The sequence below is a fragment of the Lontra canadensis genome, unplaced genomic scaffold (assembly GCF_010015895.1).
Source record: "Lontra canadensis isolate GAN:19392208 unplaced genomic scaffold, GSC_riverotter_1.0 scaffold36, whole genome shotgun sequence".
NCBI lineage: Eukaryota > Metazoa > Chordata > Mammalia > Carnivora > Mustelidae > Lontra > Lontra canadensis.
In genome coordinates this window covers 5175786-5202568 of record NW_022631030.1, presented here as the reverse complement: position 1 = coordinate 5202568, position 26783 = coordinate 5175786, and the positions used below count along the sequence as shown (strand labels likewise).

Sequence of the window (26783 nt, the reverse complement as noted above, 5' to 3'; positions counted from 1 at the left end):
ATGAGGACAAAAAATATCCCACGAAAATTGGAGAAGAACATTCAATAAATGAGTAGTGAGTTATTTTTAAAATGTGGGGAAGACAGAACTTCACTAGCCATATTACAGGAGGAAGAAAGTACAGAAAGCAAAACCAACCCTGACCAGAAAGACTCGACAACAGACATTTGTTATTTATCTAGCATCGAGAAGAAAGGAGACTTTCTAAATCAAGGATATTTCTAGATAACTGACCTCTGAATGACAAAATCTCCAAGACTTTTCAATAGAATTTCTAAATATGTTTATTTCACACTTTTCTCCCTATTTAACCGCCCATGGAACTCACTGTCAATTATTTCAGTGTTTGAGGTTCTAAGTCTTTTTTTTTTTAAACTTAGTGGTCACAAATGCTATGACTTGGGGGTATTTTAGAGACATAAACTTTTTAGGGGTTTTCAATTGTATTTCTCTGTCAGAAAGTCATCTATTATACCTTACTTATCCCATATCTATAATATATATAATAAATATATAAGTGTATATATATAAAACTATGTTAATATATACATATATATGTAACTATACCTATGTTTACTTGCCTCCACTAGCTTCCTATTTCTTCCCTTTTCTTCTTCAGCTATGTCCAGAGTACGCATTACAGAGTAGGGCGTGAGGGGCCAGCACAAGGAGAGCACGCAGGTGTGAGGCGCTGCAAATTTAGATCTGTTCTGGAGGCCCACAGTGTTCTGAGGTTACTTTGCATTTTTAGCCAGGCTCTCAATATTGGATAAGGCATCTTATCTGCTATAATGCTAGGATCTACTTTTTCTGAGCAAAATTTACACTGGTAGGAGTAAAATATATAGCCTAAAAATCTAAAGACATAATCTTATCTTTCACTCTGCAATAGTTATCTGGCATATATTTATTTATAATCATAAACCATCATATGTATGTAGCACATAAAAATCTATAAAACACAATCTCATTACAGAAATAATCAAACTGATTCAAGAAGAGGGTCTAATTTTGATCATCCCCTTTCTTTTTAAAAAAGTACTAAAGTGAAGAACTATGAGATCGCAGGGACCGTTTAGAGCCCTGGCAAAAAGTAAAAGGGAAAAGCCCTCCGATGGAAAGGTAAAAAGGATTCAGGGGTTGCTTTAGTTCAAAATTATAAAACAAGTAGGAAATATAGATTTGAAAGGAACAAACATATATAAGCCCTACTGTGTCAGGCCCTGTTAGACTAGCTGCATCAGGAAACTACTCTGGAGCATTTTTATAATTAAATTGACTTTTATCATTGTACAACACTGTCCTTGTGATGTGAGAAACAAGACTACTTGATTAATTGCTAATGTAAAAATCAAAATTGCTTTCACCTATTTATTTTTTGTTCCACTGTTTCCTCATGGTTTCCCTCCTGCTCAATGACTCCTTAGCCTCTTAGAGTCCTTTTTTGTAGAAATTACATTGAATCATCTATTAAATTGTGTTTTTAAACTTTCAAAAAAAAAAAAAGTAAGATGGCCAAGAAAGAATTCAGTTTATTAAATTATTCTAAAGATGTCCATTCTATAAAACAAAAATAGGATTAAATAAAATAGTAGTGTTTCTCCTTGGCTATAAACAACTATTTCTTATTTGTAGTCTACCATGGAAGAGTTTGATCCAGAAGATTCTAAATTCTTAACCCTGGAGATTTCCAAGAGATCACTACCCTGGATTTTATTTAATGATTTAGTTATCTGGGGAAACATGACTATGCTAGATGACTTTTAAAGGTCCATTTCAGTTTATCTGGGCCATTCCATCTGAATTCTCAATCTCTTCCCCTCAGATGACTCATGCATTTCTTTCAAATATATGCTTTTATATTACCAAGAGTGACAAGGATATTATAATCAACCACATATATAAAGTGGACAAAAGATAGTTATTAGTAAATTAAAATTTTTCACCTCAGACTTTCCTTTAATGCAGGATTAAAGCGAACTCCAGCCAAGAGACTAAATCCGGCCCACAGACTGTTTGACAAAATAAAGTTTTATTGAAATACAACTACACCCATTCATTTACATACTGCCTATGGCTGCTTTTGTGCTACAAAGAGAAAGCAGAGTAGTAGACTACAGGAACCACAAATCCTAAGATATTCACTCTCTGGCTTATTACATAAGTGTTTTCTGATCCTTGCTTTAAGGGATTCAGAAACCAATTAAAATTGAGAATAACATTCACCTACATTTGATTAGCTTCACCACTTCCAAATGGTTTGAATGAGTCACCAGAGTTCCATTCACCTGGAATAAAATGATAATAGCATGTCAGACACATTCCATTAAGAATAGATATATTGACTTTAGGAATTATTATACATAATACAGCCCATTATAATATAACATAGTACTGAGAACTATATTAAAATATGTATATATTTGGTTCAATATTCACTTTTATTGCTATTCTATAAGATATACTCTGCAAGAAAATGAACTTGAATCCAAAATAAGGCCTTGACTTAAACAACATTATAACTTACCATGAAAAATGACAAAAGATACCATGCAACAGGTTTTACAAGTCCTTCACAGTGAAGGGCTCTTGCAAACAAAAAAGACCTCTTTGCAAATTCACTGATTTGTCAAAATCAGTTTAAAAGATTAAAAAAAACCACAATATTTCCACAATATGCAGTATTTCCACAATATGCAATTTACTTGAAGTTTTCCAACCATGACCCAATCTTTACAAAGAAAATTAATTTTCAGTTAGACTAATTATAGGAAATGTTATCCAAAGTCTCCACTAAACCAAATTAGACAAAATATCAAACATGGAACCAATGTTATTTTTCTTGATGCAAGTAATACTAATTTTTACAAGGTCAAATATATCAGTGTCTAAGGTAGCAGTGAAAGTATACTAATCATGCCCATCAGAGATAATCAATGTTACACACAAAGTTTAATCTCTGAGACGCTATTCTAGCATAAACACACCAGATACACAAACACAGACATATACATTATAACTGCCTTTTTTTCCTGCAGATAAATACTTCTTTGTTGTATGTGGTTATCTTTCAGTATAGATACACACGCAGACCCAATCTAATCTTTTTAACAGCTGTAGATGAAATGTAATTTCTTTTTCTAGCCTTCCATTTATTTATGCACATTTGCATTATTTACAAATTTTTAAAAATAATTATTAATTTATTTGAGAGAGAGAGAGAGTGAGTGAGTGCAGGGGGTAGGGGCAGAGTTAGAGGGAGAGAGAATCTTTTTAAGCAGACTCTCACTGAGCGCGGAGCCCAGCTGGGCTTGATCCCATGACCGAGATCACAACTTGAGCCAAAACCAAGAGTCAGAAGCTTAACCAACTGTTCTACCCAGGCATGCCCACACATTTTTAATATGATAAAGATGAAATGAATTTCCCTGTTCACATTTGTACAATTACTTCCTTAGGTAAGTTCCTAAAAGCAAAGTGGCTGGTCAAAAGTTATATACTTTTTAGAAGTATATAATTTGGGGGGTACCTGGGTGGCTCAGTCAGTTAAGTGTCTGATTCTTGGTTTCAGCTCAAGCCATGATCTCAGGGTAATGAGATCCAGCCCTGCAGCAGGCTCCATGCTGGGGGTGGGGGCCTGTTCAAGATACTCTTTCTCTGGGGCGCCTGGGTGGCTCAGTGGGTTAAAGCCTCTGCCTTCAGCTCAGGTCATGATCCCAGGGTCCTGGGATCGAGCCCCACATCAGGCTCTCTGCTCAGTAGGGAGCCTGCTTCCCTTCCTCTCTCTCTGCCTGCCTCTCTGCCTACTTGTATTCTGTCTGTCAAATAAATAAAATGTTTAAAAAAAAAAAAAAGATACTCTTTCTCTCCCTCTCCCTTTGCCCCTCCCCTGCTCTCTCTCTTAAAACAATTTTTTTTAAAAATTATATCACTTGATACATATTCATAAATTTATATCCGAATAGATTCTACCCAATTTATACTGACAAGTTTATAAGTTATAGGCATGTTTTACCATACACAAACTATGCCAAAGGCATACGATCAATAATGTTTAAAATTTCTGACAACCAAATATATTTTTACATTTTATTTTATATTATTTTATTTTGTTTTTTAGAGAAGGAGAGAGAAAAGGGGAAGAAGAGAAGAGGGAGAGAGAGAATCTTAAGCAGGCTCTGTGCCTTGCAGAGCCCACAGTGGGGCTCAATCTCATAACCCAGAAATCATGACCTGAACTGAAATCATGAGTTTGACACTTAACCAACTGAACCACCCAGGCCCCCCTTCACCTGTCATTTTAATTTCTAGTTCTTTGTTATAAGTGTGGTGAGACATATCCTAATTCTTTGCCTTTTTTTTTCTATTAGGCTATTTATTTATTCTTCTCTTAGGAATTTAAAAGTGCTCTTTACAAGTAAGGTATTCTACTCTATAGTAAGTTTCAAATACTTTTTTCCAGATAGTTGTTTGTAAATACATATTCATGGTGCCTTTTCCCATGTAGTAATTCAATTTTTTAAGTATTCAAATTACTCAACCATTTCAAGAGTAATGACTGACCAATCCACTCTTCTCGTACTGGACAGAATTCAAGACCTGTTTCTGGACTGATAGGCCTATACCCAGACTAGAGCAACCTGCTTTGAATTAATCCCTACCATGTCATCTCACACAATACCCATAAACATAACAGTTATTTTTTTAAAGCTATTCTTATACCTCTGTAAAATTCATTTGGAAGACTCATCAGTTTGACAAATAATGACACATCTCCCCAGTCATATTAATATATTTTGATGAGATTTTCTTACTAACAGATAAGACTGGAGAGAAATGATCTTTATCACAGTGAGTTACTTTCCTATCTAAGAATACACATGATTCCATTTATTCATGCCTTTTATTATGCCCTTCAGTAAAAAGTAATATTAATTTTAAAATAAGTGAATATTTTTTATAGTCAACAAATACATACAATGCACTGCTTTTTATAAAAATTCAAGTGAAAAAAAAATATGGTTAACATATGCTGTTTTTAAATCTACCATAATAAATTCCATAATAGTCTTTTCCTTACCTTGATGATTCGATCACCTGTCTGTACCCCAGCCCGCATGGCTGCTCCATCTGTAAAAGAAATTAATTACTTAAAACATAATTCATTTGCATGTACTGCTAATTTTCTTGAAAGAGAGGCAGAGTAACCAAATGGTTAAAAACATGTGCCTTTGCCACTCTCTAGTTGTGTGACCATGCATGGATTAATTTTATGTTTTTTTTTTTTTTTTACGCTAAGCCTCAATATCACCGTAAAATGGGGATAAAAAATACCTACCTCAAATTACAGCACCCAATATAAAGTACTCAACATACGGTAATATAACATATTATTATTGTCATTTTGTGAAATGTGGATGCTTTGGAACACATAACCGTTTCTTTAATCTGGTCTAACAAATATCTCTTGTGCCATGAAGAAATAAAATTCCACAAACTTCTCTAAGAGAAATGATGTATAAAGCAACAGTTTCTAAAACTGTAATAAGACTGTTTTCTTTCTAGTGCATACAAAGAAAATCAATTGGGGTGAATTCATGCCTATAACTAGGACACTAAAGACCAATTTAACAAAACAGGCCATATGACCTGCAATGTAAATGATTCTTTTATTCTAGGCAATAGACATTAAGCTTTTCTCTTCTTACTCTTTGCTCCCAAGTGACAAGACTATTTTAAAAAATGCCTTGCCTTCTTTGACAGACTGTACGAAGACTGGATTGTCTCCACTGACCGTCAGCCCAAATCCATTGTCATCCTTCTGGATGATCACACAGCGCTGAACAAGACCTGCACAAGAACCGCAGGGTAAAGAGAGAAGAGAAAATGGGAGAGAAAAAGACATAATTACATATTAGTAATGAACTGTAACGACATATATTCTATCTGGAGAAACACAAGGTGGCACGTGAAACCCGTATCACAAACCAGAGTACTAACCCCATAAACAAAACAAATACGAGAATATCACCAAGAGTCATATGTATTGGTTTCTCACTGGAGAGGCAGAGTAGAATTGCTCTGAGATTAAAAACAGCTATGGCAAAGTGGAAAAGATGAAGTATTAGAGAGGAGATGGAAAGCCTATTCACATCTCTGCTATTTGTAACATGAAATCTTCCCCATTGCCCTGTGTTCGGGTGCTCTAACTGGTGTTCAAACCCTAGAAAATCAAACATTTGGGGACGTTAGGCTAGAAGCATCCCATGGTAAAGCCCAATGAAATCCAATCTCACTCTTAGAAAAAGAGACTATCTAAAGAAGGGAGGTTCAGGAAGAGCATGGGAGTTCTTCCAAAAGAGAGAAAGAACAAGTTCAAAGAGAAGAAAGACCTGGGCTTATAGAAAAAATAAACAGAAAGGAGAAAAAAGTAGGAAAGATAAAGAAAGAACCCTTGAGCTCAACCAACTTGTTTCTTTCACATACTTACCTGATTCCTACAGGAGAATTTGTTTTCCTTCTAGCAAACAGCAAACAAAAGTAGTCAAGGCAAGGTGAAAGAAAGAAGACCACAACCAAAGGTTCAGGAATGTCCCATCACGGAACCCTGATTAGTACCCAGGACTGTTTGATCATAGATCAAGATCTGAAGATCCTGAACTCTGTGTTAGCCAGAGATTTAGTACTTTCAGCTTTGCAGAATCTAAGTGTTTCACCAAAAATCAATATATAAAACATGTAAAATAATGCAAGTATACTGATGTTCAGAAAATAAAAATTTCTTCAAAATAACGATTTTTACACAAGAGCATGACCTTTTAAATAAGCCTGATGTACAAAACAAAGGATTACATTAAAGACTGCATATTAATGAATACATGTATTTCTTGCTGTTAATGAAATGTCACAAGTCTGCGAGCCTACTACAAATGGAAGCCTGGAATAAGGGGATCATAGTACAGAAAAGACAAACCATAACCCCACACAAAAAATTAACTTAAAGCAAATCGTTGACCTAAACACAAAGGATACAACTTTTCATAAGAAAATACAGGAGAAAATCATCAAGACCTTAGGGTAGGTCTTTTAGGATACGAAATGCAGCAACCATGAAAGAAAAAAAAAACTAGGAAATTGGACTCGAAATTTTAAATACCTGCTCTTCTAAAAACACGGATAAGAAAATGAAAAGGCAAGGCACAGAGTGGGAGAAAATATTCATAATTCAAGTGTATGATAAAGGACTTGTATCCAGATTATACTGAAAAGACAAAAACTCTATAATTCAATAATGGGGGACTCATTTCAAAAAGAACAAAAGATTTTGAGGCATCTGGCTGGCTTGGTCAGTAGAGTGTGTAACTCCTAATCTTGGGGTTGTGAGTTCAAAATGCGTGTTGGGTGTAAAGATTACTTAAAAAAAAAAAAAAGAACAAAAGATTTGAGTAAATGCAGTACAAAGAAACATACCTCAATGGCCAAAAAGCATATGCAAAGGTGCTCAACATCTGCAGCCATCAGGAAAATGCAAACTAAAACCACAGTGAGAAACCACTGTACACTAACTTGATTGGCTAAAAATAAAAAGACCGATAATACCAAATGTCGACAAGGATGTGGAGCAACTGGAACTCTCATGCATTGCTGGTGGGAGTGTAAAACAGTACAAACACTTTGGAAAACAGTTTAGAAAATTCTTGTAAAGGTAAGTACACATTTACATATGACCCAGCAATTTCACTCCCAAGAGAAATGAAAACTCATGTCCACATAAAGACTGGTTACGCACACAGTCATGGTAGTTTTGTTCCTAAGAGCCAAAAACCAGAAATAACTCTAAAGTCTATCAACAGATGAATAGATAAACAAACTGCTATATATCGATTATAAGAAAATACTGCTTAGCAAGGAAAAAGAGGAATAACTCATTCATGCAACAAACATGGATGAATCACAAAAACATCATGCTAAGCAAAGCAGATACAAAAGAGAGTCCATACTATATGATTCCAGTGGAGAACAGGCAAAACTAAAGGACAGTAACAAAAAGCCTAGGGACACAGTGGGGAGGAAGGGTGAGAATGACCACAAAGAGACATGAAGGAACCTTCTGGGGTGATGGAAATGTTCTATATCTTAATTAAGGTAAAGGTTGTGTAAGTGTGTTCTTTGCCAAAACTCATCCAACCGTACATTTAAAAGGACTGCATCTTATTTTATGTAAATTGTACCTCAAGAAAGTTGATTTTTCACATCAAAATTTGTTAGCCCTCAACTCTACAGACTACGACACACCAAACAGTATTTGTTTTTCTTTTTTTTAAAGATTTTATTTATTTGTCTGAGAGAGAGAGAGAGAGGGAAAGAGAGAAACAGAGCATGAGCAGCAGGAAGGGAGAGAGAGAGAGGAGGAAGCAGGCTCCTCGCTGAGCAAGAAGCCAGACATGGGGCTCGATCCCAGGACCCTGGGATCATGACCCTGAGCTGAAGGCAGACATTTAACGCACTGAGCCACCCAGGCGCCCCACCAAACAGGATCTGAATTAGCAAATTCACCACTCCCACAAATAGTAAATTGTAATGGGGGCAGAGGAAAGATAACCTATCAGAATTCAATCTTTGATGTAATGCTGCATCCTTCAAGTAATTGGGAAAAACTATAACTAGAATGGGTATGAATACATAAAATCAAGAAGATTTTTTATTAATTTCTAGTACATAAAACAATAAATACAAGAATCAGAGACTCCTGGTTTTGGCTCAGGTCATGATCTCGGGATTGTGAGATCAAGCCCTGTGTCGGGCCCATGTTCTACGGGGATCTGCTCAAGATTCTCTCTCCCTCTCCCTCTGCCACTTCACCCCGTACGTGCTCTACATTTGTGTATTTCACTTGTATATAATATATATTAAGTATTTAGCTTAATGCCTGACAACAAATAAGGGCTCATAAATGTTAAGTATTTTATTATGATTAGGACTACAATGCCCTTGGATTTTCCTGTTCAGGAATATATTACTCATCTATCCATTCCATCAGTTAAAAAAATCAATTAAAACACTTTTATGTTAAACTCCTATCATTAATGCAAATGCTCCTTAAAAGGATCAATCCTCATTTATGCCTTTGTCTAAACTTTGTTTTAACAAACAAGCAAATTAGTTTTGGATGGGGAAGGAACAAACAAGAAAATATTATGGGCAGGGCTTCTTCTAAGAAGGCAACTTTAGATATAGGAGATAGCAAGAAGGCCTGAAGAAATAAATCACCTTCTTTTGAAAGCTTTTCCTAAATACCCAGACCAGATTAGGTAATCCCTTACAGACAGTGTCCTCTATTTACTCCCCTAGTAACATTATCATTCCCAATTGATACCCATTTGTTTTTATCCACTGACTAGATTATATGCTTCAAGAATGTAGGGGCTCCATTATTGTTTACTATCTTATTTTAGGAACTGGCAAGTGTTCAGACACAGAAGGAAATTTTGTTTAATTGCTCATGAATTAATAAAAATTAGAAAAGTTGGTGGGTCTGGAGATGAATGGAAGCTCAGAGAGGAAGGTCACTGACACATAGTCCATTTTAGCAAATATGCCCAGGGTCATAACAAACTGCTAAAAATTGAATAAATGTAGTTGGATTACTTCAGAATTTTGCAAACCTGTTATCTACGATTCAAAACTGTCCAGCCTGATAACTTTCCCTCTTAATTCTACATCAAAAGGAAATGAGAAACAAAGGATAAGGAGGAACCAGAAAAAGAGCTTTGTGCATATCCTATTCATCTTTCTCCTCTCCCCAACCCCACTATATTATCCATTTATTATTATTCTAACTCTATCTGCTAATCTAAGAACTTGATGTACTTTGACATATAAGATCATATAGAATCATAAGAATCACTAAACCAATGCAAAAGGAAAACATGCCTTCTGTATACAGCCAATTCAGAATCTATGTAATTCAAACTGATGATACTATTTTGTCCTAGGAATCTACGCCATCTGCATAAAACTTGGATTTGGGGTCATAATTAAGTAAAAACTAAGCTACCGTGCCATTCAAAATTCAGAAATCTAGTCTTTCAAATGCTTAGATCTATTATGTTCCTTCCCATTCAAAGCCAATAAAATGCTTTATTTTTTTCCCCTTGAGATTTGTTCTACCTGTTATAGACCAGAAACTGTTTTAACCCACCACAGAGGATAAATTCCATCTTTCACATCCCTAACCCTGAAATCACTGATACACCAACACTAAAATCACCAAGAACTCAATTATTGCTGAAATGCCCTTTTTGACAAACAAAATCCACTTTTTTGTTTTAGAAAATCTGCATCAAACATCTGTCCACCAGTTATTTAACCTTGTAGTCTGTGGGTGTCGTGAGGAAGACAAAACTACTACAGGTCTGTGCCCTCTAATACCCTCTAAGAATTTAAAATCTTGGCAGGAAACGACAACAGAGATGTAGGGAAATGGCTATATCTAACGAAGGACCAGAGTATAGGACAAATAACAGGCCCCATATGTTTTATGAAAGAAGGTAAAGTTAAAAGCAGAACCCTAACTCCAAAATAGCCACTTTCACATTTCATTAATTAAAACCAACCAACATCTTCCACCATTTTTACTTTATCTGGTTTTTACACACACATATAGTCGGTGGTTTGCTGGTTGGTTTTGCTAAATCACTTATCGTCTGTTAGAATTACCATACAATGCGATTATCCCCGAATATGAGTCTTTATAAGGTCACAAATCACTTTGATGGGAGCTGCACCCAAGCACGGTGTGTGAAGACAGACAGTGTCCAGTAAGAAAGACAATGATGATGCTCAACCTGCCCTGAAACTTGGTCATGGTGATACCTCTTCATTCTCATCGTTCTTAGTGCCACAGAAGGCTGTTTTGTCACAGCGCTCTACTTTCTAAGGGCACGTGGAGTACAGATAAATAAGTGCACATCTCATGTACTTAACCACAATGTACCAAGATTCTTCTTTTGTGCTACTGCACTCCTAGAAAGCAGCTACAGATCCTATTATCTTTGTATCTCTAGCCCTTCTCATCATGCCTGGCATGTGACAGGTAAATGAATATTTACTATGTAAATCTGAATTTATCTTGGATATAGGAAATTTTAAATCACACCCAATCACTTTTTAGGAAAAAGTAAAATCATAGCCCTGAAACCATGCAAGGTAGAGAAATACCTTTAGAAGGACACTAACCTTCCCCTATGTAACTTCTAACTGAAACAATCTGATTTCCCACCTCCCCTAAAATAACATCTCTAGTTATAAATACATTTTTTATTTCCTAACTCTTAAGGATTATGCTATTTCACCTGGAAGCCAATAACAGATCTCATGCTTCACATCATCAGTGAAGTAAAAATATTCTATAAAATTTATATAAATACTATCCTTTCTTAAATTTTCTTTTCTCTTTATAATAAAGGACATTTCTTTTTCTTGTTTTGACAGTGTGGTATTTGAAACCAACATAAAATGACTATTTCTTACTCAAAAGATAATTACCAAGGATGGTATTCGAAAGTGAAAAAAATTAAGCCTTTGTAAGGCTTTGGAGTGGGCAGGGGAAGAAGTCATAAAAAGGTACTCTGAGGGTACCTGGGTGGCTCAGTGGGTTAAAGCCTCTAACTTCGGCTCAGGTCATGATCCCAGGGTTCTGGGATCAAGCCCTGCATCAGGCTCTCTGCTCAGCAGGGAGCCTGTGCCCCCACCCACACTGCCCCCCACCCCGCCCCTGCCTGCCTCTCTCCCTACTCGTAATCTCTGCCTGTCAAATAAATAAATTAATTAAATCTTAAAAAAAAAAAAAGGTACTCTGAAAAAGAGGAGAAAGTACTCTCAGATTTCACAGTAATACACTCCTGGAAAAAAAGCAACAATAGTACCAAACAGCAAGTTATGGAAAACGGAGTGTTAAATATGCAAAGCAACATGCTGAACCTTCCATACTGCATTTATTCTAGCGAAAGCACACCAGTCTTTCTTCACCTTTCATTTTATTACATGACCAAACATCTCTAAGTCTCACCTCTCAAGAATTAGCTTCAGGGAAGGGTGTGGAGAAAGACCACGCGCAACCTCATAAAAACAGCTCGTTTTTAAACTGCTGCCCGACATACATGTTTTATGAGTAAGACCGCAGATAATGCTTTGATTAAGAAGCTTCTGGATTCTAGAGGCACAATGCTGCCAGCATGAGGAAGCTTTAACTTCCAAGTGTGCTGATTTCATTCTTTTAGACTATTACCAGCAGTGAGTCTCCTTTCTAAGTTACGTTTTCTTCTACCTTGAAATTTTTCTGAAGAGAAAAATCCAGTTACGATGGGCCAACATCCTATGTTATCAGTTCTCCTTATTAAAAGACTTCATTCTGACATCAATAATCATTCATTCAAAACACATTAAATGAGTGCCTCCACTGTTTCAGGCATTAAGCGAGATGCAAAGGCAGACGGAAACACAAATAACTAGATACGAAGCCAGATGTCAAAGGTTAGACCACGGAGGAGAGGGGCAAACCCAGGAAAGCCCTGTGTTGGAGGCAGTGTTTGAACCGGGCCTTATAGGAGGGAGAGTTATAGGAGGTAAACCACTCAAGACAATGGGAATGGCATGAGCAAAGAAAGAATACTAAGCCACACTTGGAGAGGGAAAATGTGGAGGAGAGGCTGGTACCTTTAGGTAAATGGTAGTAGAAGTAACAGGTGGGTTAAGGCAGAATGATAAACTAGAAACAAATTATAGTATATCTTAATTAACTATTTGTACTTTCCTAGTAAGTGCATGACCAAATCCTTACTTTAATCCTATTAATCTAACAGAGAGAGTGGAACAGAGAAAAGGAAGTAAGTCAATGTGAAATCTAAGTGAAACAAAGTTGTGAGTCTCTGCAAACAGTCTTATGATGTGATGGAAAAGTGAACAGAACAGTGGCGACAGAACAGAGAGTGAGGGATGGAAGATAATGCGACAGTAGAATCCACTGGACCTGGCCAACTCTTGACTCCCGAGGACAAGGGAAAGGGAGCAAAGATGACTTTAAGAAAACAAGACTAGGTGAGTGTCAGAATGGTAGTGCCATGAGAAGAATCAGGATCATGAAGAAGACTGATTTCTAGCCACAAGGAACAAGGATGAATTGCACATTGGTCATTCTGAATTTGAAAGATGGTCAGAGTGAAAATATTCAGTAAATAGTTTAAAATACAAGACTGGACACAGGGGGAAAGACCAAGGACAGAAACACAGGCCACGCGCACAACTATAAAAGGGGAAAAGCAATCAAGTAAAGGAAAGACAAAACAACCGCAAAGAAGAAAGAACCAGATTAATGTACTATTACAGAAACAAACCAAATAAAGGGTATCAGCATTGCCAGTTTGTTCGGAGGAAGGTGAGAACTGAGAAAAAGTTCAAAGATTTTCAACCCAAGATCTTTTGGTTCACCTTCCAGATAGTATGTGTTGGGAAGTCAGACGGCAAGAGGCCAGGAAGCGAGTGACTTAGGAGGATGCAGAAGGTTTTGTTTAGAGTGTTCTCTGCCAGGCTGAAGACGAAAGCAGAAAGAATAACTTGGGGACTTTTACCTTTATACATCTGAGAAGGCTGAACTTAAAAAAGGTAAGAATTTTTTAAAAGTCCATTCTGCAGGGCATCTGGTGGCACAGTCAGTTGGGTGTCTGTCTGCCTTCGACCTGGGTCATGGCCCTGGGATGGGGCTCCGTGTCGAACTCCCTGCTCAGCGGGGAGTCTGCTTTTCCCTCTGCCCTCTCATGCTCTCTCTCTCTCTCTCTCATGCTTGCGCTCTCTCTCTCAAATAAATAAGTAAAATCTTAAAAAAAAAAAATACACTCTGAAGTAACTAACCAGGATAGTTCAAGTACTAACAGCATGCTTCTGTTATGGACTACCGTTTGGGTCTTCCCCTCCCCCAATTCATATGCCGAGTCCTAACCCCTAATATGCAATGGTATTTGGAGATGGGGCTTTGGCAGGTAATTAGAATTAGATGAGGTCCTAAGAGTAGGGCCCTCATGACGGGATCAGTGTCCTTAGAAGAAGACACACCAGAGAGACTGTTCTCTACCTGCGCTTGCACCAAAGGACCATGAGAGCACAAGGCAAAACCGTGGCCATCTGCAAGCCAGGAGAGAGCTCTCCCCGGAACCTGCAACCCTGATCTCATACTTCTAGCCTCTAAAAGTGAGAGAAAATACATTTCTGATATTCAAGCCAAGTCTCTGGTATTTTGTTATAGCAGCCCCAGCAGATTAGATAGTTTCAGAAAAGATCTGGCTTACTTTCTTCTATATAATCCTGTCAGCTAGAATCTAGAATCTAGAATCATGAAGCCAGGACAGAAGGCAAGAAGAGGCTGCTATCAAACTCCAAATGCCCTCATGAACCCTCTCATGTCCCACAAAAGTCCACAAAATTTCTCCATTATGATATTCATGAGAAAAATAGAAAATGAAGTATAATTGAAACTGTAGCTCAGAAACATAATCTGTACATGATCAACAGACACCGAAAGGTACAGAGGGAGAAATAAGGAGAAATGGAATAAATACTGACCTACTGCACCAGGCAGAAACTTAACAAAAGAAGTCAATACAAAACAAACACTTAGTTTTCTTATAAAATGAGCAAAGTAAATTTATTTCACCAAAAACGGCTCTAAAAATGGCAAAGAGAGTTCAAAATAAATACTTTGTTAAGCTGGGGAGCCTGGGTGGCTCAGTGGATTAAGCCTCTGCCTTCGGCTCAGGTCATGGTCTCAGGGTCCTGGGATCAAGCCCCGCATCCGGCTCTCTGCTCAGCAGGGAGCCTGCTTCCTCCTCTCTCTCTGCCTGCCTCTCTGCCTACTTGTGATCTCTGTCTGTCAAATAAATAAATAAAATCTTTAAAAAAAAATACTTTGTTAAGTGAAGAACTAGCATTTGTCGAAGTATCGAGCTAGTGAATTCTACCCCAAGACAATGTAAAATCTCAAAACTTAGAAGTGGGCTTGCTAAGAGATCCTATACTAAGAAAACGTCAGCAGTTGGTGTGACTCTATTCAGTCATATCCCATTATTTCCAAGCTTTTTCTTGACCCCTCCTCCCCAAGATTCTTTTCCATCTGTGGTAACAGCACAAAGTCTGAGGAAGTCTACTCACACAGGTGATAAAACATCTGTAATGTCAAAGAGATTTAAGTTAGCATGCTCACTCTGTTCTGATCAAGTCATCCCTTTTATAAGTGCTTTTTAAAGACCCATGGCTCAGTTCCTTCCAAAAAAGGTATTTCGAGGGTTTTCAAGAAACAAACATACAAAGAAGCCACACCTTATTTCCCCATTACCACTTAAAATGTTTCTATTACTAACAAGCGAATGGCATGTCTGAACTAGTGTTAATATTCCTATCACTGAACTATTAACATCCAAATCAAACAGCAAGCCTTTGCATACATACCTATCATCCTATCATCCAAAGCAAACATCCTAGCATCCAAAGCAAATACCAAGCTTTTGCATTCATACCACAGATCTAGGAAAATGGTGGGGGAGGTGAAATACAACATTGCAAAGGCTACCAGAAAAGAAGGGAGCCAATAAAGATAGTCTTCACATTCCTAAGGAGAGAAAAAACCATAGGAAGCTCTTTATATAGCAGAGAAAGACAGAGTCTTGAGAAATTTGGAAGCTATTTCTTATTTAGGAGGAGCCAAATAACTTTGGAAGGAAGAAAAAACATACATTTGCCATGCCACACAGCATGGTACACATTTTTTCTTGACCTACTGTAAAAGATTTCTCTACACACAAAAAGGCACTGGTCATAAAAACCGAAGCAAAGAACTATATTTACTGAACATGGAAGCATTAACTGGTTTAAAACCAAACACTGAGGCCTCATAATATTAAAAAGTATGTGATACCATGGGTTCAAGTGTCAGGAGATATAAATTATAAAATGTCTTGGGGGGGGCACTTTCATATATTTTTTTTCCTTTCATGTATGTCAGGCTAGGAAACACTTATATCTGGGGAAACTTCCTTATGACAGACTTCTGGCTGTTTTAGAGAAAACCTGGTTTTCCTTTGAGGCCAAATTTGGAATCTTCTTAAAAAGAAATAACTTATTAGTCTTTCAGAGATTATTTTAAAAGTCTGGGTTCCAAGAAGTGCTTCTCCTATTCACTTTTCTCAAGGCACTAATCGACTGCCAAAACAAGAGAAGAGGGCAGGTAAAACTGTGCAGAGGAAAGGGAAAAACATGTATGAACTTCACAGACATGGTTTATATTATCTTTGGAAGACTGGGCACAGCCTAGAAATATTAGTGCTTCAATAATCTGTTGCAAAAGTTAACCACTCAGTTTAAACCTGCTCTTTGTGAAAATTATTTTTAAAAGGTGTCATTTTGACATTTGCCCATTCAGAATAAGCTTCAGGGACACTTATGAAATGCATAAACAAATTCTTCAAGCCATAGAAAATACTTAAGGTATTTTTGCTGTTGTGGATAAATCATACATGAACAACATTTCCAGATGATGAGGCCAATAAAAAGAAACAAATAAAAATTCAAATAAAAATTCCAAAGAACTGGTAACACCTCTAAGTCACACCAGTGCTATGCTTAGAGGGAAAGACTGGTGCCATGAAATTCTACGTGATCCAAACTCAGCAAATGGGACATGGGAAGAAGACGCCAAGAATTCAAAGCCCACACATGTTAAGTGGAAGAGCCCAACTCAAAAATATCAGACATCATCACTTTCCCATCAGACACAAGATGAAAGACAAGATGGGTCATGTGGCCTACTCTTACTCTATGATGTTAGTTTCTAGCAACCTTAAGCTTCCCAGTGGCAGCCACATTAAAACCCCAGGCTCCCTTTCCCTGCAGTAGGTCATGCCATGCAGAGCAGACACAAGGAAGGCTGCAGTTATTTAAAAGAAAAACAAAAAAGTAAACAGCATGAAGCAAGCTCCAAAGGTGCAAGGCTGAATTGGCTACATTAGCTTACCATATATCTCGGATCTACTCTCCTCTGAACTAGACTTTGTCTTCTTGGAGGAGCTATCTGCACAAGAGCGGGAGAAAAGGAGAGAGATATAGAAAATATGGAGACCAATGTAAGGGGAAAAATTCATGGGGGAAAAAAGGAATGAATCATGATCAAGTTAAATCGTGCAAACACAAAGTATGAACATCACAGGTGATAGCACTTAGAACAGTCACAAACAGCACAAGTAATGACATATTTTAAAGATTTATCGAAGAAAAGACAGTGCAATAAAAATGTGTTCAAACAAAACGACACATGAATAGTCTACAAAATATATCATCTGACAATCATAGAGATGACAAAAGCACTAAAAGCTGTAATAATCTCATTCTGAAGCACTGCATACCACTTCACTGACCCTGTCTTTGCAGCTGGGCACACCACAGAGGAGTAATACAGGATAAGTCAATCTAACAAGACTCTAAGGTTTATATGAACATAGGGCAGATACTCATTAGCAAGAATAATAACTAATCATATTAATAAAAGCCTCTGAGCCCCATGATGTCAAAATTGTATGTCAGAATTTAAAAATTAAGTTGTAACCCCCCCACCCAAGCCTAAATAAACTGATGACTGGGATTTCATTTTTACCTATGACCCAAGATGCAGGTAAATTATTAGCTAGTCACTTCCTTTTCTTCCCTTCCAGAATAATGTTTATAATGTTTTTTCAAAATAACCATTTACAATGAAAGTATGAAACATCTGAGTTGGATACAAAAAATACATTCTATTAAAACGGTATTTTTAGAAAAAAATGTCTTAAAGAGATACTCTTTATCTATTAATCACCTTAGCAATTACCTACTTTACTCTTTTGTCATAGGAACATACAATGGAGTAAAATAGTATATACACAAAGAACACTTATCCGCTTCAAATGACAAAAGCAAAATTATCCAGCATTTTTTATAAATTAAATACTGACTTTATAAGGAGGAAGCAAAAGCCCATACTCTACAACAGGAGTTCAATCTATTTATATAAAATTAAGAATATAAATAGTCAGAAGTTCACCAGCATGAAAACCTCAGAGAAGATCAACACTACTTAAAAGACTCTCTGCGCTCAGAATATTTTTGACTGAAGAAAAAGGGATCTCTATTCATTTGCTTACTCTAAAGTGAGATGATCAGTAATTTCTGAAGTTGGATTTTATCTAATACTCCAACTTACTATGGTCACACGCGAATTTTTAAATGACTACAGAAATCTGCAGTTGTTAGAGCTTTGATTTTATGAGATACTACCGATCACACTTAGGATTTATTTTAATACTAAGTCCTTGGTCTGACTAGAATCTCCAATTATGACAAATGACTATTTTTATTATCATTATTTTTAAATAAAATATACTCTACAATGATGCTTCCATAGTGGAATTCATAGCATTGAACGTTAAAAATGCTTGCATTCATCCCCAAAGCACAGCTTTTATATTATCATTGAAGAGGAAGGAAGAGTTGGAAAAAGATCAAACAATAACTCCTGGGTGTTTCAGGTAATTGTGTAGCTTATTAAGCCAAAGTATTCTGAACTAAACTACACTCAATATTCTTTGGAAGAACAAATAGTGTTTTACCTGTAGGATCAAAATCATGTGATGCACTGCGCTCAACTTTCTGCTTCTTATCTGTTGGTGACTCTCGGTTCAAAATACTCCCATGCCTAAATTAAAGTAAAGCAGTCAAATCTTTACTACAAGCAAATCAAGCGAATAAAAATTTAATTGCAAGTGTGTCTTACAAAGAGAATCCAAGTAGTCAGTTTACCTTCTACATCCTCATATATCTAACCTATATTTTTCCAGAAGTTTTAAATTCAGTCTATGGTATGTGTAATAAATAATCTAGTTATTTGCTTATAAAAAGTGCTTAAAAATAATAAAAATAGTATATAGTATTAAGTCTATTTTATTCTTAGAAATAACTTAGAAACTGCATTTAGCATTAAAGTCTATTTTATTCTTAGAAATAACTTATATTCGGGATGCCTGGGTGGTTAAGCATCTGCCTCAGGTCATAATCTCAGAGTCCTAGGATCAAGTCCTGCATCCAGCTCCTTTCTCAGCAGGGAGCCTGCTTCTCCTTCTGCCTCCTGCTCCCCCTTGCTTGGACTCTCTCTCTCTCTCTGTCTCTCTGACAAATAAATAAATAAAATCTTTAAAAATATAATAAAATAACTTAAATTCTTCCAGTGGCCTTCACAGGTTACTATGACTTCCACTGAACAGGTAAGAAAACAGTGTCTGAAAGTAATTCAACACTTTCCCCGACCTGACCCTACATATACTATGGTCAGGTTCAAAATCACTGTGTAAATGCAGCATGGATGAGAATAATAAAAAGAAAAAGAAAGATTGGTTTTAGGCAAGCCTCACTAGAGTTCCAGCTACAGAAGTCAGGCAGGCCCAGATGACACTAGAATTATTATTCTTCCTATGGCCTACCCAATTATACTGATCAGATAATAGCAGGGCAGCAAATAAGACCCTCACAGTAATATATACAATACTAATTAACAGAAATGCCAAGATTAGCATCGGTATCCTGGACCATGCTGTCACTAAAATGATAAAAGTACTAACATAATTAGGAATGATATACTACCTACAGTCTAAATAATATTCATGAAAATTATGATGAGAGAGCAGTGAGAATAAGCACTGAGGAAAAGGCATTTAATCTCAGGATCTGAATACATATGGAGATAAGGCTGTGAGCATAGGCATATGTGAACATTTGGGATTTTTTTCCTTTACTCTTAAAGTAATTAAGACTGATACAGTTTGCCAAAGTTCATTAACAAAAGGCAGCTGTATTACCCACATGATAAAATATATCAAAAATTGGCAAGCCATTTACACTCCCCAAGCTACTCACAACTGAAAACAGTCACAATAGATTTTAAAATTAAATCTCTTCATAGGGAGTGACCTTAACTATCAATTTGAAAAAACTTTTAAATTGCTTATATTAAAAACATTGAAAATGTTATCAAAACAATGCTCCCTTCCAGAAAAAATAGGCAACACCTGTTACATTTTAAATTTGTAAAACATTTTGATATTTTAAACTACTTAAACCCACATTTTCAAAAGCCATAAAAATCCGCCATAATTTCAAAGGAATGCTTCTAATTAACATTTAACCGACACGTACGAAGGGCAACTGAACAACTTACCTTATAGGTTTTTTGAGGGGAAACCTGAAACAAAGAAAAAAAAAAGGGAAGATGTAGTTATTTCACTTATAAGACTGTTATAAATTTATTCATTCTACTAAAGCAGAATAAGAGATGTAAATCTTATGCAACTTTCCCAAAGCAAGGTTCGACAAACAGCTGGAGTAAAAAGCTGGATGCTATTTTTTAGTAACTGCTTTGTTAAATCTTTTTTTTTTTAAGATTTTTTTTTTAATTTATTGATTTGACAGAGAGAGATCACAAGTAGAGAGGCAGGCAGAGAAAGAGAGAGAGGGAAGCAGGCTCCCTGCTGAGCAGAGAGCCCAATGTGGGACTCGATCCCAGGACCCTGAGATCATGACCTGAGCCGAAAGCAGCGGCTTAACCCACTGAGCCACCCAGGAGCCCCTGCTTTGTTAAATCTTAAATTGCAGGTGCATTTACCATGAGCTGTCACTGAGTATGGGGTTCTCCTTTTAAAAATCTGAACGCAAACAGCAACAGCTAAATTTACTAAGGGCTTACAAGACACTAAGCACTATTCTAAACTGTTGACAAGTGCTATCTCATTTAACCCTAAAAAATACCTATAAAGATATTATTTCCATTTTACAGATTTTAAAAAACTCAGGCAAAGAGAAATATATTGCCATTAAAATATTATACTCATTTTCCCTAGCAAGGAAAGTTTTTTCCTGTCCATCCCCTCTCCCCATTCCCCATGATATCTGGGTGGTGATTACTGCTGTATTGATCTGTCTACTACCCTTTGATCACAATTAAATCACAATTCTCATTTATGTTTAGCATTTATAACAGAAATCTAGAGGAAATACCACTGCAGTACTACCAGTTACTAAGACTATGTTCCAAAAGTAGAAAACAAAAGGGTACATCTTTTCTTTCTTCCGTTCTACAAGCTATTAAGAACTACTGCATTTCCTCCCGGTTGCCTTTTTTGAAAGAAATATTACTGGAGGCTTCCTGATAAGAATTTGATGTTACACATAAACACTAAGTCTACGTGTGTTTTCGGATTTCCTCCCGTTCCCCTTTCAGATCTGTTATTTCAGAAATGGTCACAACCCATGGCATTTTATGTAAAGATTATCTAGCCTGGGTAACAAAAATGGGACGTATTAAGAATATCAATAAAACTGTTCTTTTTTTAAAAAAAGGTCATTAATAAACACAGTAAGAAACAAACATAAAACAATGATAACTTAAATGATTATTTTATTTGTCATGGAGATAATTTAGTTAAAAAAAAAACCCTCTAAAGTACACGTTTAATTATCATTTCCTTTAACTCCTATAAAAACTAGAATTGATCCAAAGAAAAATACAAAGAATCTAAAAACTTTCATAATAAGTGCATGTTCACTCACAACAAAGTCAGGGATAACAAGGAAAAGAGGTTCTGGGATAAGAGTAAACTGCTTTAGAGAACAAACCAATTACAAAAGATCACCAAATTTTCAGAAACAGGAAGTCCATCCTTACTTGCTGGGGGAGTGTGGGGAGGGGGGAATGTTTTTTTAATTTAGACATGAACATAGGGCAGAAAAGAATTCCCAACTGAGTTTCTACGAAGGGTAATAGCTGCAGTGAGCAACCTTAGCCACTCTTCCTGAGAGCAGTTATAAAAACTCCTACCCCAAGACAATGCTGCTTGCGTCAGGGCCTGCAACATCCAGGGAGATTCTGGTAAAGAATCCCGGAAGTTCCCAGACTACGGATTGTAAACCAGCTTCCTGAGCTGCTTTCTCTTATGAGGGAATGGAAAGGGAGGGGAAGGAGGAGGATAAAAATGGAGTGAAAAGATGAAGAACAAGGACTACTGCACAGTAAAATTTGCTTAACATAGTCGACTCACTACATTTGTAAGGTACAGGTGAAGAGCCTCTCTCAAACACAAGTTTTTAAATCCAGTACTTCTTCTCTAATCACTAAATTCCACAATTAGCCCAACACTAGGCTTAAGAAACAATTCTGGTCCCCCAAATCCTCTATTTTCAAGACCCTGTCCATTCTGCAACTCAATCATACAACTGTAACAACCTCCTCTGGTTAGCTGTCTATGGAAAAGAGCTGTAGTTGAATGCTGAATTACGTTGGAAGTCCTTAATAAATTGTATCTGGCTTTTGAAAATACCATATTAATCACTTGGACATTTAGTCAACAATGAACATGTCTGTGCATATTTACATATGTGTGTATTTTCCAAATATGAGACAAAGTCCAAGTATGAATACGAAGACCCATAATTTCAAAAGGAAAGTGCTGTCAGAAATTAGAGCCATTGGGATAAGATCACTAGATATCCTTACTTTCCATTACCTATACTAAGCATACTTGAATGCCACAAATTCTAACCAAGAGCCTTAAAGATCATGATTATATTTACTCACTTGACTCAGGATGCCTTTTTCTTATAAGTTCTGAGCTCTAATATTAAAGCCCCAGGTAGCAATACATAGAAGCCTCCTCAAAGTTTTTATTTGCATACTCCTCCCAATATGTTATTACAGTGTAAAGGGAGCTGTGATTCGGTACTTAAATAACCCTAACCCAATAAATAATATTTCCTTTAGTAAAACTTCCAGTTTTAGCCAGGTTTAACCACACACGCACACACACTTTACTATACAATACATACATATACGTGACTTTCTAATTGGGATATCCCTTTAAGACTGTTAAAGAGAATTTCTTCTAGATTAAAAACATTACAAACGGCCATCAAAGTTTTTGTTAACACATATTTGCTTATAATATATAGCCTAGTAGAAGTCATTTTTTCCTTTTATAGATGATTTTTTTATGAGAAAAGAGCTAGCCTTTGATATTACTCCTGAAAGAAAGTGTCCTGAAAGAAAAAAAAAGAAATACCACACTTAAACCTTAATTCCTACCCTCTCCATCTCCTTCAAGGTATTAGATGTTTTTTCCTCAGGTTTAATTATGATGAAGAATTTGGGATTCTGGATGGTTCTTTATAAGGGGTGACTGAAAAGAGGAGAATTAAGTTCAGGATATTTTACCTACACTGGATAGTGGGCAAGTTTTCATTAGCTTGCTAATGTCAGCTACTAAATTTAGAATTCTCAATAATTCCATTGTAAGATACATCCTGATCTTAGCAATGTTAAAAGGCAGGATGAAAAGCCCGTGCACCTCGGAATCCATGAAATACAGCACTAGCTTACTGGAATCCATGCCAGTGAGGAGAGTTTCTAGACAAAGAACTCTGCAAAACAGACTGCAGGTAAGCTAGGGCTCAATCCTCATGAAATGATGACAAACATCAATGCAAAAAAATAAAGCATTCCATCACAGTCTATGAGAACTGCATGTGATCTCAAGGCCTCATGGACAAGGGCTCCTCAGAAAAAAAATAATGAGGTTCATATTCTAGTTTTGCAATTTAAAAGGTGCTTTTACACTTGTACAAGGTGCTCAGGTTCTCTAACAATCTTCTGGAAAATAGTGATTATACTAGTTCCTACCTTACAAATTTGTTTTGAGAATTAGAACATGCAAAGCATTAAATGAGAAGCACTGTCTAGCACTTAATAACCATCAAATTATTATTAACTATTAATCAGAACAAATATAAAATCTGAGCTTTAGAGCCTTAACTTCAAATTAAATAGAAAAGAAAAATAAACTTAAAAACTAACAATATTCAGGGGCGCCTGGGTGGCTCAGTGGGTTAAGCTTCTGCCTTCAGCTCAGGTCATGATCTCAGGGTCCTGGGATTGAGCCCCACATTGGGCTCTCTGTTCAGCAGGGAGCCTGCTTCCCTTCCTCTCTCTCTGCCTGCCTCTCTGCCTACTTGTGATCTCTGCCTGTCAAATAAATAAATAAAAATCTTTAAAAAAAACCCTAACAATATTCAAATAGGTTTTTAGCTCTGTGAAATCCACAGGAATGCATAATTCAAAGCCAATGAGGAAACTATAAGTTTAACTTGCCAAGTCATATAAAATTAATGTCAATACTCAAGTTAACAAACTTCGCAGATGCTGCAGGGTAAGAGAAAAGATCAGGTTACAACTAAACTTTTCATTTTCCTAGCAAGTAGGGTCAGAGATTTTTTTTTTTTTTTAAGCCTGTGAAATTGTGTTGACCATACCCACCACTTAGCAAGAGTCCATTATTTCCCATCTCCTTTAAAGTATCAAGAATGATTACGGCATTCTGTGTCCTGGATGTAAATCAAGTTTTTTTCATCTGTTTCTAGAAAATAATTTAAATATCCTGAAGCACAACACTAAAGTTTGAAACTACTCCAATATGAATATGAACCAGCTAGCTCTAGTATTGTATCATTTTTCACAAAATAACAAAACAGCTAAAAGGGCATTTAAGTACCCTTAAGTATAGGGATTTAAAACATACTGCTGACTTCAGCTAAACTTAATTCAATCTTTAGATCTCTGGACAGTAAGATTCATAGAGCCAAAAGTAGTAATGACCACTAACACTCCTAGCTCTCCAAAAAACACCAGTCATAAATCCTTTTGCCACCTACAATTTATAACTGGTCTAGCTTACACTCACTAAAAGAACTAAAAAGTACAGCAAAAGCAAAAAAAAAAAAAAATCCATAAATTATCCACCATTGTACCTTTTTATTAGGATATAGATCTAAAGCATGAAAAGTTAGCAGAGCTGGCATAAACATTAGTTATATCAGAAAGACTCGAACAGAAGCTCCAGCTGACAGGATGACTCGAGAATTTTCATGGTGTTGTTATTAGTTTTAAACCTCTGGACCTTGCAATACAAAACCACAGAAAGAAGGACCAGGGAGCTCAGTTCTGGTGTAAAATCCAAAAACGATTCACTAGAACGTAATGTAAGACAATCTCAAATTAAATTCTTAAATATAACTTAAGATACTGCTACTTTTATTGAAGAACTTAACACATAACAATCCTTAGTCTTTCCTAGACATACTTTGACAAATCAAACAGTAAATTCTAAATTATTTTAATTGCCTCTGCCAGATATTATAAATCAGATATTGGTTGTTTCTGAACTGGGAAAAGTAATCCACAATGAAAATAACATCTTATTTATTATAGGCTCTTTTTTCCTCATGGACAATCTGAAATAGTATTACTTTAGGCAATATCTCCTGGAAGATTTCTAAATAACTCTGCTTTGAGATAATGAGTATCATCATTAACTTATATAGTGTCTTTCTAGACTTCCAATTATTCACTTCAAAAAACGAAGCAAAGGGAACTGCCAGAAAAAAATAAGAAAACCTCAAACTACTCAGTTATCTTCTTTCCACTCAACACAATTCAAAATATCAAATCCATGCTTATATGAGACACTAACATCATTAAACAAATATAAACAATAAACAAACTGGACTCTACAGAATAATCTCAAAATTGACAAAATAATGACGATACATAATTTTCATTTGATAGGGATTTAAATCTTTAACTAAATTTTTTATTTAAATTCAATTTAATTAACATATACTATATTATTAGTTTCTGAGGTAGAATTTAGTGATTCATTTATTGCCTAGTATACCCAGCCCTCATTACTTCAAGTGCCCTCCTTAATGCCCATCACCCAGTTACCCCATTCCCCTTCCTACCTCCCCTCCAGCAACCTGTTTGTTTCCTAGAGTTAAGAGTCTCTTATGGTTTGCCTCCCTCTCTGTTTTCACCTTATTTTATTTTTCCTTCCCTTCCCCGTGTTCATCTGTTTTATTTCCTAAATTGCACGTATGAATGAAATCTCTGTGGTATTTGTCTTTCTCTGACTGACTTATTTTGCTTAGCAAATAAGGATTTAAACCTTAATCTTACTTCACAATTCACATTTCAGAATGTGTTTGGAGAAGTGGTTCAAGACAGCAGAGTAGGATGATCCTAAATTCACCTCTTCCCGTGGACACAAAAATTCAACAGCTAACATGCAACAATTTCCTCTGAAAAAGTTCTGGAAACTAGATGAACAGTGCCTTCACAACAAAAAATAAAAGGGCCAATTTGAGACAGGTAGGAGAGGCAGAGACATGCTCTTGCCAACACCCCACCCCAGGCACAGTGACCCACAATCAGAAGGGATTTCAAAAAAATGGAACTTTTGCCTGAGGAGCAAGGGGGTTTGTGCCCCACATTGAGCACCTCAACCCTTGGGTCATGCACCAGAGAGATAAGCCCCTCAAACTTAATATAAACAGGGATTAGGTCCTGGAGAACCACAGAAATGTAGGGAATTGAGAACCCACTCTTAAAAGGTTTGGAGGCTGACTCACTCGCCCTGAGACCTAATCCAAAAGCAGCAGTTTGAAAAGCTCCTAGACCAAATGTGAAGGAGACCCAATTACTCATCTTAAAGCAACTGCCAGAGCTTCAGGAACCTGCTGGGACTCTCTCCAAGAAAAGAAACATTGGAAAGTGCCATTTTTGTGATCATATTCTACCTTGCTAATGCTACTTTGTTAATTTTTACAACCTC

At 36.4% G+C, this 26783-nt stretch overlaps 1 protein-coding gene across 4 annotated transcripts in view; it reads right to left on the bottom strand.

Moving 5' to 3' along the window:
- The window catches only part of ARHGEF12 (Rho guanine nucleotide exchange factor 12), a 143467-nt gene that overhangs the window by 55027 nt on the left and 61657 nt on the right, over nt 1–26783 (bottom strand). For 3 of the 4 annotated variants that reach the window (XM_032868747.1, XM_032868744.1, XM_032868745.1), the window contains exons 2-7: nt 20288–20311; nt 18687–18772; nt 17060–17116; nt 5752–5850; nt 5081–5130; nt 2231–2288 (exon numbers count right to left, since the gene is read on the bottom strand). In XM_032868747.1, the coding sequence (XP_032724638.1) occupies nt 2231–2288; nt 5081–5130; nt 5752–5850; nt 17060–17116; nt 18687–18772; nt 20288–20311 (374 nt within the window). The remainder of the gene's footprint in view (nt 1–2230; nt 2289–5080; nt 5131–5751; nt 5851–17059; nt 17117–18686; nt 18773–20287; nt 20312–26783) is intronic. The other variant, XM_032868746.1, reaches the window with a different exon arrangement.